At 42.7% G+C, this 16,584-nt stretch overlaps 1 protein-coding gene across 3 annotated transcripts in view; it reads left to right on the top strand.

Moving 5' to 3' along the window:
• Positions 1 to 841: 841 nt before the first annotated feature.
• tle2b (TLE family member 2, transcriptional corepressor b) overlaps positions 842 to 16,584 on the top strand; it is a 245,645-nt gene continuing 229,902 nt past the window's right edge. For all 3 annotated transcript variants that reach the window (XR_013793773.1, XM_079574583.1, XM_079574582.1), the window contains exons 1-3: positions 842 to 1,600; positions 11,249 to 11,346; positions 12,214 to 12,277. Coding sequence is in view for 2 of the 3 variants with exons in the window: in XM_079574583.1 (XP_079430709.1) it covers positions 1,577 to 1,600; positions 11,249 to 11,346; positions 12,214 to 12,277 (186 nt within the window). In the remaining variant the exon portion in view is untranslated. The remainder of the gene's footprint in view (positions 1,601 to 11,248; positions 11,347 to 12,213; positions 12,278 to 16,584) is intronic.

Here is a 16,584-nt window from a genome sequence, read left to right as displayed (position 1 = left end):
AATGGTAAAGACATCAAATAATGTAATGAGTTAGTGCTGAAAATAATGGTAGCATTCAAGTCTTGTGACATGTGACTGGAAATGCTCTCTTATCTGTGGCTGCATCCAAAGACATAACCAAAGCGCGTGCATTGCAACATAAAATATCGGTTCAACTTACGCTCTGGCTTCTAGTTTCCTCTTTTCTGTCTCACTGCTAAAACCACAAACTGCAGATAATGTTGTTAAAGTAATGTAGCTTCCTGATGCTGTGTAAAACGGAAGCCTGTGAGTGTTTTCCCTGTTGGTCACGGAAGCAGAAGGTATTGCTCTTGTCGCATCATGCCGTGGAGACTTTAAAAAAAAAACTAACTTAAGAAATGCAGTGATGATGACTACTTGTGCCACTCCTAAACATCTGGATTCATTGCATTTCTGAGTAGTTAGATAAGTTACTGCTGCCTCTTCAGTGCGTTTACACCTGGCCTTTTATGCAATTAAATGTCATCATAAAGACGTCTAATCATGCAGCCTGAATTTTAATGAGGAGAGTGGATCTGGGTAATAAACCCCTTCCCCTACTCTCTATCTATGCGTGTGCGTATCTGTGCTAATGCTAAGTGCGTCCACATAAGCTGTCATGTATTTGTGTCAGCGCGTCTGTGCGAATGCGATTCATATCAGTCGGAGCTTTGTGCATGACTGATCGCTTTGTGTGTCTGACCACAATTGAAAATGGATCCATCTCTCTCCTCCCTCCTCCCTCCGCTGCTCTGTCACTGGCTGTTCCTGTGTGGACTCGGCTCCACCTTAAGAGGAGCTTTAGCAGCCTGTCGTGTTTGTGTTGAAGCCAACAGGCACAATATATTACAGTCTAGGGCTTGCTGCTGAAAAGCCCGCTGGATCCTCCACTGACCTGCTGTTCTTTCCTGCTTTCCTCTTGCGTTTCTTTTTTTTCTTTTTTTCCACATTTAGATTAAAAACAAAGCTCTTACTCCCTCTCCCCTCCCTTCTTCTCTTCCTTCTACTCCTTCTTTCTGCGGCAGTAGTCAGGACTTCAGCGTGTCAGCAGAGGTTGTAGAGGAGAGGGAAAAGCTCATAAGAAGACTGTTTGGACAAAGCTGCGTGAGTTTATGTTTACGTTTTGCCTTTGGACACGCAGGTGAAGGAACTTGGAGTGGAGCGGGAGGAGAGACAGCGGAGGTGGAGGGCTTGTCTGGATGAAATTACCCCTGTCATGTCACTACGCGTGGACCTTGACTGATCACAGAGCCTGGAATACAAGGTGAAGAGAGACTGAGCGAGAGAGAGAGAGATAGAGAAGTCTTTGGGAAACACAAAGGAAAAGAGGTCAAAACATCTGCTCTCTTTTATCATGACATCGTTGGACAAATGCAGAAAGGCGACCCTTAAATGCTTGTCAACGGGAACTCTCCTTAGAGGACACTGAGAGAGAGGACTTCAAACCCACCGCAAGAACTTGGACTTGTAAAGAGTGTCGGTGAGAGTAGAGTAACCAGTGGAGGGCAGAGGAGTGGAGGGCCAGGGCACTAACCTGGCCATCAAACGGACTGGCAGCCTCTCCTCTCCAGGGATCATGTATCCTCAGGGCAGGCATCCGGTAGGTACCTCCGTGTGACCCCTTGTCCTTATGGTATCTTGCCCAGTTTCATCCTAATCTATTCTCTTCTCCGTTCTCCCTCTGCCCTTGTGGTCACTTATTTTAATAGGCTGTCTGTCCTTTCCCTGCCAGTGTTTAGTTATAAGCACTCTAGTGTAATTTGAGGAAAGGGGGAGGAGGGGTTGGGGGCTATGTTTGGGGCTGAGTGATTCCCTGTAACACCTCTCTCAACTCTAGCCAGGTGCCTGCGAGGTGCACCGACTAGGTGGCATCTTCTGACTTTGAGAGTATTACAGCTCGGTCATGTTTGTGGCATATTCACATCTGCTTAGCATTACATTATGGTCTGTCAGTTTCGCTTATCCCCGTTGCCAAGCGAAAAAACCACTCGTTCAGACAACTTAATGAGTAGTCGGACTCAACTTCTGTCTCTTCCATTACCGCGCAAAAAGGTCACGAGTTCAGGTTCTGCTTCCCCGGTTAATGTCTCCGCGAGTTTCTGTTCATCAGCAGGAGTGACAATTTGCTGGTTGTTTTACCCCCCGCAGGTTCGAATAAAGGTTACCGGCGTGAACCCAAAAGCAGGAGGATGAATGGCGGCTTAGGTTGAGCCTGGTTTAGACCACTGGTTTCAGAAAGGGGCGCCTGGTCCGGTTGCTATAATCAGATTTGGTTGTCAGACTCTTTGTATCCGTGCTACAAATAGGTCACTGGACACTTCAGTCTCCTCAATCAGTGAGCCAAGCCCGCCAGCCAACAAATCATCACACAGACTTATGAATGACACTTACACATGAGGAGAGTACGAGAAATCAATTATACCATACAGGGAGCATGCTAATAGGCAAGTGCCAGCTGTAGAAAGCCACGTGAAGAAGAAAGAAACATGAAAAAAGTATTTATGGTATAAGGGTTCTTGGAGAAAGATCCGCCTGTGTATTCACATGACAAGGCGATTTCTGCGAGTGTTTCTGTGTTTCTGTGTGGTGCGCTATCAGGAGGCTTTCCGACTGGGATCTTCCGCGTTGGTGATAAAGTTGAGTAGTAGATTGAGCCACCTATCGATCGCTCCTGACTCCCCTCTCCTCTCTCTCTCCATCTAACACTCCCTCTCTCACTCCCTCGTGCCAGTGGAACTTTACTGGTGTTGCAATGAAATGCGATCTGTGGTGAGGTGTGAGAGTGTGTGTGTGTGTGTGTGTGTGTGTGTGTGTGTGTGTGTGTGTGTACGCATGCCAGGCTTTTGTCTCTAAGGAAAGTGAGTGTTTGAGTTGTTCTAAACTGGGATACGTTACAGTGTGCACCGGAGCTCCTTTACGTGAATGATTAGCCTGGTCATACATCATTCCTTAACAAAGCACTCGGAATAGTAATGCACTCATTGTACAGTGTTAACATGAAACAGGTTTTATTATTCAAGTTACAACTGTCATAACTGAATTGAACCTGGTTTTGAAAGAAAAGGAAAGTCATTTTGAGCTTGCCGAGTAGAAATCCATTATCTGAAATGGCATTCAGACTCAATATACCACTTTATGACATCAGCAGGTGGAGGCAAGTATTTGGAGCTCCGATCAAAGGGATTGAACACAGATTGACTCAAAAATTGCCAACTCCAGGTGTGTTCATGAGGGAACACCATTTAAACAAGCTTTAAATGGTCCGTTTTGGGCCCTTTGACCATGTGTATATCGTTAATGGATGGAGGTCTAGCTACTGCTGTATTATGACCAGTAATTACAAATAAACTGAAGAAATTCTTCTCAGTTTTAGTGTCCCAATAGTCTCCTCTCTGTAGCCTCATCCATTCGGTCCTCCTCCCTCTCCCCTCTCTGCTGCCTTGGCACAAACAGAAAAAAATGGCCATCAAGGCTCATGCTCTTTGTGTTATTGTTCATCAGCACAGACTTTGTTCCCAGACTTTGGGAGGAGAGGGTTAAAAGTGAGTTGATTTGCCAGGCGAGCTGAGCTGTAATTGGTTCCACTGGATTTTTGTGGCAAGAGCTATCAGAAGTGTGTGTATAGAGGAAGTGTGTCTTGTATGTGTGCACAAGCTGCGTGCTTTCTTCTTGTGCATCCCTCTTCCCTGAATGTATAGTTTAAAAATGATAGCTTCCTTCGAATTTGTAAAAGTGTAATGCCCAGAAGTGTCTATGTAAATGTATCTGCTGTAATGGTTGTCCTTGTGCTTCCTGTAAAAGAGATGCGAGAGAAGGAAGGTGGCGCTGGTAGCTGGTGTGCGACAAAAAAACATAAATAATGTCCTAGGTTGACCTCGGCTGCAGCTGTGAAAAGGCAGGCTCCTGATTGGCTGCCACGCCTGTGAACATTGCATTTTGACCATGAATCTTGAGTGCATTTTGAAAAGCGGTATTTGAAGGAAGGAGTAAAGTACTTGCAGACTACAGATAAAACAAAATGCCAAGAAAACTGCTGCTCTTGAATTGCAGACATGTCCGTATCAAGGCTTAATCTTCCTTTTGATTAAAGAGTCCGTCCACAAAGTTAAACAGTGAAAATTGGAACCTGCCCTTTTTATGGACCAGCTGCCTCAGTGGATATGTCCTTCACTGGAGCCCTATCCTTGTACAAAGTTTTGGTTACGTTCCAAGAACTGATTGCTGCTAAAACTGAGTTGGGTTCAAAAAGTCTCCTGGGATTTTGGGAGTTACCTTAAGAATCAAGGGAAGGCATAGTTAGGTTTTTGTCTTCTACAAAATAAAGGTTTCATTTTGTTCTCATCTATGCTGTCAATAAGTTTTTCAAAGTTTGGAGCTTGTTCACATGACATGCATCTATTTGCTTTTGGATGCTGAAAACGCTTTTTTGTGACCTACTACTTTGAGGAAAATTAATTCAGATACTAAAATAATTTCTTTGAAGCTTATAGTTTGTGTAATACTAATTGTATTTCACTCTAACGTCTATAAAGGGCTTTAACATTACAATTTGGACAGTTCTTGTTGCTTCCACAATACCATTTACCTAACTTGGAAAACTGTAAAGTACCCAACACCTTTCAAAAGTAACATTAGGTAAAACCTGATAATGTAGAAATCATGTCCATCCTTAAAGGGGCTATACAGAGTTTAAAAATGTTAAAATGATGTACTTTCCTCCCCCTACATGGTCCCAGACCTATTCACCACAACTACCTCTAAAATCCTGCACTGTCACTCAAAAAGGTGTTAATTCGGGTCTGAAGTGCCGTCATGCACGAGCTTAATATAGAAGCTGCAGTTACACATAAGGCCTGAGGTGGCAGTAGTGAGTATACAATTATGAACTTGCATCTAGCCCCTTTAAATAAGTGTTGCTGGAAGTGTTCTGAAATGTGCACTTTTCTGCGTCTTGATTTTAAAACATCTCAAATCTCCTCACACTTGCAAAATGTCCAAGGCTCGGACATTCATCGCCTAAACTCGTGTGTCATGTACTTTTTGATTGGCTTAAGAAATTCCCATTGGCATTATTGTTTCAGAAACTTGCAAACAAACCAGAAAAACTGTGCCTTTCTGCCACTAGTCACATTTTGTTTTTAACCGCCTTAAAATCTTTCAGCGGATTCATAAACCGCGAACAACAATAACGGCACCCGATTAAATTAATTTAACAAAATTCTTAGAAAATGGCTGTTGCACTGAGGGAGTGCGCTTCCAGGATTTATTTGGCATAATATAAAAATAGGAGGAAAATTGTCTTAATCAATTGTGCATCTGTGCTTTTTGTGGGCTGCTCTGGCCTTGAGTGGATTCATTTTTACTGCTGTATAAACAAAATGCACAGTGAGAGGCAACTGAAGTCACACACTCTGGTTAAAGGCAAGATATGCGTCTGTTTATGTTGAATATTGATATAAAACACAGAAAAAGTGATTTTATGCTTTAAATGCGTCCTGGACACTTGAGATTTCAGTGAAATATGAACACCATGCGGTTCAGAAATCAGAACATTTGTAAAGGGTTACAAGGATTTTACACATGATAAGCTTGTATGTATGTTCGCTGAGGACATACTTTACCACTATAATTGCAGACTTTGCGATTTCCTCACACTGAACAACTTCTTTTGACATCCTCCTGCTGCGTTAGGCATTTCCCTTCCTCCCAGCATTTGCAGACGTAATGAAAGTCATGTATGATAAACAGTATGGGCGGATTGCTGTCGCCTCCCACCACTGACATTCTCTCTCCTTGTCTCTGTTCCTACTTTGTTTGCATTTAATTTCTCACAGCCTTTCACAGCGCATCCCAAGAAAATGGCATAAAGTCAAGTTAGAACAATACAGCTGCGGGGAGACGACCCAGAAAACAAGCGGCAAAGTCCTCATGCTCCTCCATTAGGCAAAACAGATTACGCCAGTCGACTGATTTATAAAAACAGGCTATTTTCTATCCACAAATCCTGTGTTCTTTGTTGCTCAAAGAAATGATCAGAGTGAAGCTTGGATAGTGTCCAGGCTCTCCTTTGGCTGCCAGTCTCCCTGATTTGTAATCCACCAGTGGCTTAGTGGTGAGCCGCTGCATTAACTGACTAGTTCTTTCAGTGACAAGCTCCTTTTATGACTTACCCATTTCTGGACTGGGTGCATTGCAATACAAATAGTGTTATTGACTTGTCATAGGTGAGCAGGGCCCTCAAGTGGTGTTTTTGGATACACATGGAGACCAGAGGAGCCGTCTGTTTAACTTTTTCCTTTATAATTGAAGGTAAAACGAGGCACACTACACTCAATGATCAGTAATTAACTCCAAATTGAAAAATTAGATGGTTCAAATTTTACTTTTAGCACCAGCTTTTGATTAGCACATACCTTCTTTTTAGCGGCATTGTGGCGCAGCAATGGGATGTTATGTCATGTTATCTCTGTCTGTGTAGGATTCCTTTGGTTTTCCCTCTGGGGCCAGGACAACCCTGAAAAAGAGATTCTGAAATCTCAGTGGGACTTTTCTGGTTAAATGAAGGTCCCATAAAACACATAAACATCTTTCAAACAGCTTCTGACAACTACTGTATTTTACGGACTATAAGTCGCACTTTTTTCATAGTTTGACTGGGGATGTGACTTATACTCAGGTGTGACTTATATATATCGAAATGTATAATTTCACATGTTATTTTCACACTGGCAACCACTAGAAGCTGCTCTAGGCTTGTGTACCAGTATTTGCTACTCCTGTACCACTGAAAATTCAAAAACGGTACTAAAGAAAAGCAGAAAGAAAGTTTTGAGTGAGTAGAGGTTACTCTTATTGCAATGAAGAAAACAAAAAAAGCTAATCGCGGGCTAAAAGCTCTAGATGGCCACAGCCAGAGGAACGAGTTTGTAAATGGGTGCTTGAAAAATATGCTGCCGGGAGAGGCTTGTCAACGGCACAGTTACACCTCCATGCCCAGGTAGTTGTCAAGGCTGGTGCGACTTATACTCCGGGGTGACTTAAATGTTTTTTTTTCCGTCTTCATCATGCATTTTTTGGCTGGTGCGACTTATACTCCGGAGCGATTTATAGTCTGGAAACTACGGTATTGTCTCACATTTCCTGCAACTGTTTTCCGGCATAAGATGCAAAGGAAGAATCTCATGACCATGGCTCATTATTACTTTCAATGAAACATCCGCATGCTACACACTTGTCAATGTTCCCTGTCCAGTCACTCATTCACATTGTTTTGGTCGTCAATTTCCAAAATGATCTCGAACGATCTTCAACGATGCTGTGGAAAAGTCATAGCGAGGGTTAAATGTCCCATATAAGTCGAGGTCAGACCCTGTATTTGAGGAGAAAATGAAAACATGAGGTCATCAGCAGAAGACGGAAAGTTTGATGTCTGTAGTCACATTTCTCTCCCTCCTGTTCCCGCCTGCAGCACTTGCATTTTTCATCTCCGCACAATTCAAACCAATGAGCTGTAGCCAGGGCCCATTGCTGCTCACACACACTCACTGATGGGTACACACGGGGCACTGACACTGCGCCGCCACACTCTTTCTCATCTATTCCTTAATATTTCACCAGCCAATTATTATTTTATGGCCCTGCTGAATGTGCCTCTGCTTGTCGCATAGAGGAACAGCGAAAAGCATGAACAAAAGCTGTAAGAGGGTGGGAATAATGCTGCGAAGAGAGTAGAACAGGAGAGATTGTTTAAGTGTTTGTTTGCTAGGTGTTCAAATAAATGCAGCCGTGCCCAGACATGCGGCCCGTTTAGTGGATGGGCCGGGAGTGTGCCACGGGCTAAATAGAACGACGGAAGACAACAGACTGATAGAATCATCGCTTTCCAAATCCTTCCCAGCCCCACATCTGGATCAGTTTCTGCTGTGGAGCTCCAGTGGAAAACATGCATCTGCTTCACCCGCCACTTCCATTTGACACACTGCAGACAGGCCCGACTGTAAACACAACTTTGAACACCGGAAAAGTATCTCTAATGTTCAGTAATACCCAACAATTAAAGGGCAAGTACAATTATTAAATCAAATTAGATGGTGTTAGACATTTTTAATGACAGAAATATTGGATTGGCTATGCTTAATGTTTGTTATAGTTGTATAAATAACGCATGCGTACAAAGAAGATGGATAAGTCTGTTTTGTTTTTGTAATTTTTTAATTGTAACACTCTTAAACAATAATAGTTCACAGCTAGTAATAACCTTGTAACATAGTTGTATCGTGTAAACTGAGTACCCGGTGTAGTGACTTCTAAAACGGTCCGTGTTAGTCTCTGCGGTGTCCCTCACTTGATATGAAGCGACAGACAGGTGATGGTACAGTGAGTGCACCCAGCTCTCGTCCTGTTATGTGATCCCGCTCACCCCTCACTCCCACAGATAATCCTTTCCTAATTCCCCTTTGCGCCCAGTGCCAGCTTCGTCCAAATTGTGATTGACTTCTGTCCCACACTGTGACACCCCCCTCCCCCTCCATCCCCCTCTCGCCCCCCCTGCTCTCCACCAGCCGCATGTCCTGCTTCTAGATTAACCGGATCAGTTTTGGGTTTCAGTGCGGTGCTGTTGTATTTCTCACTCACAGATCCGCGCACATAAACACATAGATCGTAGGTTGTTTTTTGGCCGCTGACGTTTGGCTATCGGACCCCGCACAGTCTGCGCGGCCATCTGTCCCGACACGGAGCATATACATATAGTCGTATAACAAAATGTTTCTCCAACGTACATACGGCTCTGCTGATGCCCCTGTCTTTGTACACACTGTGATCCATATTGTTGACTTTAGACAACATTTCTGACATGTTTTACTGGGTCTCCCCCAAATTAAAATAACTATGAGCTAACTTAGACTTATCATTATTTTTGACAGGCTCATTGCAGGCACAAAATTCTTCTGCCATTGCCTCAGGAGATTCTGACTCTTTTTTTGTTGTTGTTGTAATTTTCATTTCCTTCTTGCTCATATGGAATAAAAAGTTTTATTGCTCCGGGGGTTGAGAAATCTTCTTTGGCTTGGCACAAGCCGAAAATAGAAAAAATACAACTTTTTTTTTTTTTCAAAAAGATGAAGGAAGCAGAGTAGCTCGCCATCAGTGCCATGTTCACACAAGCGCTCGGACTCTGGGATCGGGTCTAATCCTGATTTGTGACTATGGGCTTTGTTGATGACTTAGTGCTGCTGATGTAACGTGCCGGCAGCACTTTGTCTGTGTGTGTTGCTGGCAGCAGATGGTGGGAGTGCTATTACCACAGAGCAGTGGACACTGGAGGGACTAGCTGTGTTGACTACAGCAGATCCTCTTCCTCCTCCCTCAGTGTCGAGCGATGAATGGCCGACTCTCTCTCTCCGTCGGCACACACTCTTTCATCATCGCGCTCTCTTGGCGCCGCTCATTTCTCTGTGAGGTTGTCAGTGTTGTCCATCACTGCCTTCAAACCGAGTCCATCCATCGTGCCATCTATCACACAGATCGGCCCTCTGCTGTGTGTGCGTGTTGTTTGTTTTGCCTCTCTGGGGTGCGCGTTGTGACAATTGCCAGACCCCCCCTCCATCCACACGCACATGACACTGGGGGTGGGTGTGTGAATCAAGGTCAGTGGGGATCTGTTGGTACAGCACCCCCTTCATCTCATGCACAAGAATGGACACAGCATCCAGTCATCTACATGTCCCCTCTACGGCGCACTTTAGCTCAGCGAGGTTTCAGCGGATTAATTACTGGGGAAGCCAGTGCGTCTCTGACCTCCTCTGTTGGACTAATTGAAATCTAATTGAATTGTGCTTGTCTAGACTAATGAAGCCCCACCACTGAAACCGACAATCTTTTAGCCATAGCTACAGGCCGGTAACCACGGCGTACAGTGCTGACCGACTGATGGGGCTGTAATGTGAGCTACTGGTGCCATTAGCTACGTCCAGGAGCATTAACTTTGGGAAAAGATTCAGTCTCCTCTTAGTTATTATAGGACTATATAATAGAGTGATGTGAATTTCACACTGTGTTGGTAGAAGTCTAAACTATAGTGTTAGCAGGTTTGATGCATTATGAGACTACATCGGGCCAAAATAATTTGCGATTACTCTGCCATCAAAATGACACAAGACAGTTTCATTCTGTACAGTATTGTATTGTGTGTGATATTTGTATTTGAATGTACTCAATGAGCTTGCAAGAAGTCAGATATAATGATCTGGTCTGAAAATAGGCCTATTTTACTTTTAAATACTTTAAATGTTCCAAAGTGTTCACAGAGTTTGCATAAGGACTACAAGATTACTAGCTTGGGTTGAAGTGACATTATTTTTGATCGGGCAGAGCCACTATAGCTTGTGCTTGTGGTTGTAGAGAGTCAGCAGTGTGTGACAGGCCCCTTCATGAGCCCTGCAGCGCTCAATCAATTAAACCACACCAGGCAAATAGGCAAAAGCCCAATTCTACTAAATAAAGTGATCCTCAGAGACGCTGTACTCTAGATTTCACTGCCTGCAAACATCAACAAACAACCGCTGTGGCCTTGTTTCTAAACTTCACACTGAGCAGAGAGCCATAGAGAGCAGCTCAGGGACCCGTGGGAGACGCTTGCTTTTATTTAGGTCTTCTTTAGCTTGTAGCAGGTGAGAGACATTATGATTCTCTAAAGGTTAGTGATTTGATGTAACGTCTAGTCTGAGCTCTTTGTGTAAGAACGCATTAGTGAGCGCTGGGTGGCTGCTAATATTGAGGAGACACTGGTAAAGATGGTGCACATATGATTTACAATCTAATCGCCTATCACAGTGTTGGGTTACGCAATATTCATATCACACAGACCACAATGCATTGCAAAATCGCTATGGTTTTCTATCTGACTCGGGTTTACAAATTATTTGCTGACAGCCTAAAACAAACATGCTTTTTGGTAACTTAAAAATGTACACGAGTTCTGTTTTAGTCATATTCCTTTCTAATTTGGTTAAATTTTAGCCTTGTTTTGGTTCTGTATTAAGTCTTGTTTAGACACAAATCTCACAAAACTTTCTGTGTTGAAATTACTTTCTCAAACACCGCAATGATCTCAATATGACTAGATTATTTGTTTTCTCATCTTCTGAAGCATCGTGGAACTTCTTCTTCCACACAATTTGTTAAAGAAATGATTGTAGTGAACATTGGAGATATTTAAGCGCAAACTGAATTCTGTATTTTGTTGCAGGTCCCCTTGCAACCTGGCCAGTCCTTTAAGTTCACCGTCCTGGAGACGCTGGACAGGATCAAGGAGGAGTTCCAGTTTCTTCAGGCTCAGTATCACAGGTAAATATGTGACACCAGAGAATATCCAAACATGTCCGTACGTTTTTGTGTCTACCTGATGCTTTCATTCAGCTGCTTAGTCAACGGGCCTCTCTATAAATGAACACCATCCATTGAGGTTGTTATATTTATTGCTCTTGTGATTGTTTTAACTGAATTTAAGGTTGTTTCCCTTTGGGGCTAGAACTCCCCTGGAAATGAGATTCTTGATCTCTGGTTAAATAAAAAAATGAATAAATAAATAAAATAAAAAAATCATCAAACCCCACGATGTTTATGAGGAGAATGAATGATAGTGTGCAGATTATCAGTGTTGTATACAGTGGGATCACAAATGTAATTTTTCATACTATATAAATGATCTGTTTGATTATTAATCGACATTTATTATGAAAATGTTGGATAAAATTGGCTCCTGAACAATCTGCCAGCGGGACAGCATCACATCTAGATCATGGAAACGATCAAACTGAGATTCATACCTTATATTACACTTTCACAAAAACACATGGTAACTAAATGTGTAAACGTTTTCGTAAGTTCCTAATTTAGTTCAATTTTAGTTTTGGTCCTGATTCGGCAGCTACTTTTTAAGTCCTGTTTAGACACAAACGTTACAATTTTGATTATATCGAATATAACGGACTGTGTGGAAAGGTTTAGTAAAATCAATAGTTTACCCTACAGTAAAGAAATAGTGTATTGCAGCCCAGAAGTAGGAACTTTTAACTTATGCATAAAGCTCCTACTTCCAGACAATATTAAACTGCATTTGACCTCAGCGCCAGCTACTGTGGGCTAAAACTGTAATTTATTCCAGTGAATGCAAATAAGTCCTAATGCATGTGTCCTGTGTGCCCGCTACAGCCTGAAGCTGGAATGTGAGAAACTGGCCAGTGAGAAGACTGAGATGCAAAGGCACTACATCATGGTGAGTCCAATCAGGCTGTTCCCGCTCTCACGCTCTAACACTGATTTAGACCGGAGTGCTCAGAAGCTGTGACTGCTCTGTGATGGGCTCCCCGCCCACAGCACACGCGCACTGCTCTGCATGGACTTCTGTATGTGGCTGTAGGGCTGGGCGATCCGCCATAAACCTTATATCACAATTATTTTAACCTAGATTGCGTGTTTATCACTATTCATGTGCACTTGGCGGGTGTGGGCCGAGATACAAATCCCACGAGATGAGATTTTTTACATAATTTGCAATACTAAAAGAAAATACATAGCTTGTCCATATGTAATTGGATTATCTCTTGTTCATATTGGGTCAGCACCTCTGTGGCGCGAGCAGAAACACGTACGACCACTTGCGTTTGTGTAATATACCTATAAGCACCATCAACAGTCTACAACAGGGGTCTCCAAATAAATTTCGCTGGGGGCCAAAATATATCGGGAGTGTAACGCTGGGGTCCATAAACAAAAGCTCCAGTATAATATGTTTTGATTGGGAAAATACTATTGAGGAAACTTTTTTTTTCAATCAATGAATAATAATGAGCCCGACAGGACTGTGACCTCGGCTTGCACTTAACAAGCCTGTGTCACAAGACTGCACTGTAGGCATTATTCATTCACTCAGCACTTTACGGTGGTAAGCTATTATTGTAACCACAGCCGCCCAGGGGCAGACTGTCCATTTTACCACGTGATTATAATGTGTTGTTTATATCCTGATCTCCTCTTATATCAGTGCCCTCTGCTGGACACATGTGGAATTCTTTCCTTTCTGTATTTAAGCTGCCTCCTAGTGGCTGGGGTGAGCATTCTAGTTATTTCTTTAAAAGCTCATAACTCCGCACAGGAATGAGCTAGAGACTTTTTGACATACTCAGGAATTTGTGCTCTACAACCTTACTTAAAAAGAGCTTACTTTACCGAGTGACAAGAAATCTTGAGACATTTTGATTAGCACCATCCCTAGTACTTAGTATATTTACAGACCAGCAGGAGAAGTGAGCAAGGAAAAGGACTGTTTTTGAGCTCAGGCCGGTAATAAACAAACAAAAACCACTGACTTACCATATGACGATCTCTCTAAATTGACCAACTCTTTACATTTTTGTCCTCAACTTTCAACTTTCAACTATCAAATGTATAATTTTTAACATCCCACTCCATCACAGGAATGAGTTCATGAGCATGTTCCACAACTTACACTGTCACAGCAATGCTAACAACAACTAGCCTGCAAGCTCAGAATTATTAACATATAAACATGGCACGAAAAATAAAGAAATACTAATTGTGTGAGTAAAGTTGAGTCCTCAGAACCTCATTACCACTGAAGCTGCTCAGTGCTCCTAACAAAATATAACCATGGCTTATACCCAAGTCACCAAGAAGTGTATGTGCGAGAAGCACTTACCGTAGTATCGCTTTCTCTTTTTTACCACCTCTATCCCGCCTTGTTTAACTCTCTGCCGGCTCATCTGTTCCCCGTTTCCTCATAACAGCCCGAGCGCCCTGTGTGTCAGTGTCTGTGCGACTAAAGGCGCACATGTATCGTAAGCCGTCGTCTGTGCTACACAAACCCACAGCGCGCCGACCAGAATACGATATGCACCATCTGCTAAGCTGCTAGCATTTCATAAACCTGGGAGAGCGGTCAGGATCAGGGCTGTGAGCGCCGCACACACACACACACACACACACACACACACACACACACACACACACACACACACACACACACACACACACACACACACACAGATGGAGAGGGAAAATACAGAGAGAGACTGTGGAAAAGCCCAGAGACAAAATAATGTACAAGGGTGAAGCAAGCAGGAGATGGGGGCTGTTTATAAGCAGTAGTAACAGGCGAATGCATACAGCAGGTGCATTCACATTTTACTGTTCCTTCATGCAAAATATTGTGGCATAATAATAATACATTTACTTGCCCACAAAAGTCATTAAATGCCATTATGTTATTAGCAGGTGGGCATTCTCTTTCTAAAGACAACACATTCTTGCCTCTGCAGAAGATGATATTGTTAGTTGCATTGATTTGTTCCTTTTGTCTTATTAATGAGCCGTGGTACTTGTTGATTTGCATTGCTGAATTGTTTGTGAACAAAATTCAATCTGAAAGAAAAGAAAAGAGAAAAACCTCTGCAGGGTATATGTTTTTGTGCTTATGCAGGATTTACTAATTACACTTTTTTTCTTCTTCATATAGTTCTGCATATTACAGTCATTTTGAAAACAACAATTTTGCGCTCAAAAAGATCTTGCTTTGCCCCAAACGGCGCTTTTTTTTAAACTACCACATTTAAACTTCTCTTGCTTTTCAAAGAGAAAATACAAGATTCTGCTTGCACAAAGTATAGTACAGTGTGAACCACACACAAAGAAAAACCTCAGACGCCTTCGAACACCCACTTCCCTAATCTCTCCGGCACTCCCAGTTTTAGCTGCGGTTTTCTACAATAACTGTGTGCAGTAAACAGCACCTCTTACACAATGACGGTAGTGTCCCTGTTTCTACCTCTATCTTTGCATAGACAGGGGCCATAGATGACATTTGAGTGAACTTTGTGCATATTAAATGTCAGGGCCTATGTGACCACTGCTGAACCACCCAAAGATGGAGATTGCACAGTGAATCTAGTGCAACACTGTAGTCCAGGTCTTTTTAACTGCCCCCTTTGGCAGTGAGTGGGCTATGAGGTCAGAGAGAGGCCCGTGTGGTGGATATACTCAGCCATACATGCATGCATATAGGTTACGACTGCAGGCTGTAATGCTCGAGCTGGATCTCCCTGCTGTAGTAGTGTGGAGCTAAGAGGAGAGTCAGAACGAAAGGCAAAGATAGCTGGGATAAAACCACATACAGGAGGGAGGCTGTAAAGGAGAGAGGGATGGAAGGAGGAGCACAGGGAGGAAAGGAAAAGGAGGATGAGTCAAATGGAGAGAGAGGGAGAGGGAGCGATGTGTTTTTGGAAAAGGATGGTGGGGGGTGAAATAAAAGAAAGGGATGAAGGGAAAGAGGGCGCACGCACAGACACGTAAATAATGTGAAGCAACAACGGCCTGGCTGTGCCCACAGAGGAGATAACCCAGAAGGCTATATTTAGCTTGTTAGCCCTGTCACACGCCCACACACACACACACACACACACATGCACGCGCATAAACACACTATGAGGCCTGTTTCCACCACGCTGCACCGCTCGTGTTGTTACTTTTCATCGCCATGAGCTCTTTAAATACTGAGCTCAAGGCCCAAACTGAGATATCGATCTTGTACGGTCATGAGAAGAGGGACATTTGAGAAACCATTAACGCTGTGTTAAGTCGAAAAAGTTGGTAGTATTGGTGATCTTTTTTTTTTTAACCTCTTACCCTGAAGTACATTTTCTCCAGTTCAGCTTTCCCCCAAATCTAAAAGCTTCTCACAAAACTGATCCTAACTTTTTTGTTGCGTTGTTGCTGTTTTTTAATTGTTGTTCATGGTCATGTTTTCGTCATGTTTTTGTTGCTCTTGTCACTCCTTTCTCACTCTTTTGTTGCTTCTTTTGTCACTTTTTTGTTGCTCTTTTGTGGCTTTTTCATCACTATTTTCGTTGCTTTTCTTATTTTGTTTCATTTTTCGAGCTTTTTTTGTTGTAGTTCCTTGTTTTATAATAAGAGATAAACATTCACTGTTCCCATGCAACCATACTGGACATGTGGGGCAAAGGTGGCGCAGTTGGTAGAGCGGGTCGCCTTGTGATTGGAAAGTCACGGGTTGTGTCCTTGGGCAAGAGAGAGTGAATGGGTGACTTGCTGTAAAGAGCTTTGGGCCTGATGAAGGTTGAAAAGCGCTATATAAGTTGAGTCCATTTACCATTTACCATAACAGCGAGACCCAGTTCTATACTTGGGATATCAGACTCTTTCTTATGTTTAGAAAAGAAAGAAAATCAACAACTTTATTTCGAATTATGTTAGTTGAATTGCCTCTTCACTGCTATAAAACTATGGCAAATACACAGGAATGATCACATTAAACTGCAAAAATGAAACAAAAACCTGCCGTGTAACCTGGCATTAGTTTTCAGTATAGTGCTAAATGCCTTGATTGCAGGTGGTTATAGTTTAGCATGTCATACTGTTTAATTGGTGATTCGCAAAATGGTTTTACAGTTGGTCTTATAAAGCAGTAGCAATGAATTTCCACACTTAACAATCAGCTGTTGTGAAGTTTTCCTTGTGTCACAACCAAACTTCTCAAAGTCACGGAGA

This window comes from Gobius niger (genome assembly GCF_951799975.1).
Source record: "Gobius niger genome assembly, chromosome: 17".
NCBI lineage: Eukaryota > Metazoa > Chordata > Actinopteri > Gobiiformes > Gobiidae > Gobius > Gobius niger.
This window is presented reverse-complemented; position numbering and strand designations above follow the sequence as displayed.